This window comes from Geospiza fortis, unplaced genomic scaffold (genome assembly GCF_000277835.1).
Source record: "Geospiza fortis unplaced genomic scaffold, GeoFor_1.0 scaffold105, whole genome shotgun sequence".
Classification (NCBI taxonomy): Eukaryota; Metazoa; Chordata; class Aves; order Passeriformes; family Thraupidae; genus Geospiza; species Geospiza fortis.
In genome coordinates this window covers 15,056-15,577 of record NW_005054898.1, presented here as the reverse complement: position 1 = coordinate 15,577, position 522 = coordinate 15,056, and the positions used below count along the sequence as shown (strand labels likewise).

At 60.9% G+C, this 522-nt stretch overlaps 1 protein-coding gene across 1 annotated transcript in view; it reads right to left on the bottom strand.

Moving 5' to 3' along the window:
- Window positions 1-522, bottom strand: part of LOC102043273 (complement C3-like) — a gene marked incomplete at its 3' end in the record, with an annotated part of 38,564 nt that overhangs the window by 28,746 nt on the left and 9,296 nt on the right. The window contains exon 10 of the mRNA XM_014311492.1: window positions 75-177. Within this exon, the coding sequence (XP_014166967.1) occupies window positions 75-177 (103 nt within the window). The remainder of the gene's footprint in view (window positions 1-74; window positions 178-522) is intronic.

The following is a 522-nucleotide window of genomic DNA, read 5'->3' as shown; positions in this document are numbered from 1 at the left end:
GGTGAGAGTGACAGTGACAGTGACAGTGACAGTGACAGTGACAGTGACAGTGGCAGTGGCAGTGCCAGGCTCACCGGGACGCGCCGCAGGGACTGGGGGATGCTCTTCCTCTCGTCGTCCACCATGACCCCGAAGAGGACAAAGGCCATCCCCTCCACCTTCTTCCCGTACAGGTACCTGGGGACAGCCACCGTGCCACCCTGTCACCCTGTCACCCTGTCACCCTGTCACTGTCTCACCCTGTCACCCTGTCACCCTATCACTGTGTCACCATGCCACCCTGTCACCCTGTCACCGTGCTACCATGTTACTATGTCACCGTGTCACTGTGTCACTCTGTCACCCTGTCACCGTGTCACCGTGTCACCGTGCCACCGTGTCACCGTGTCACCCTATCACTGTGCCACCATGTCACTGTGTCACTCTGTCCCCGTGTCCCCATGCTGTCACCCCTCTGCCATCCCATCGCTGCCACCACCAATGTCCCCATGTCCCCATCCTGCCACCACCACCGACGCCACC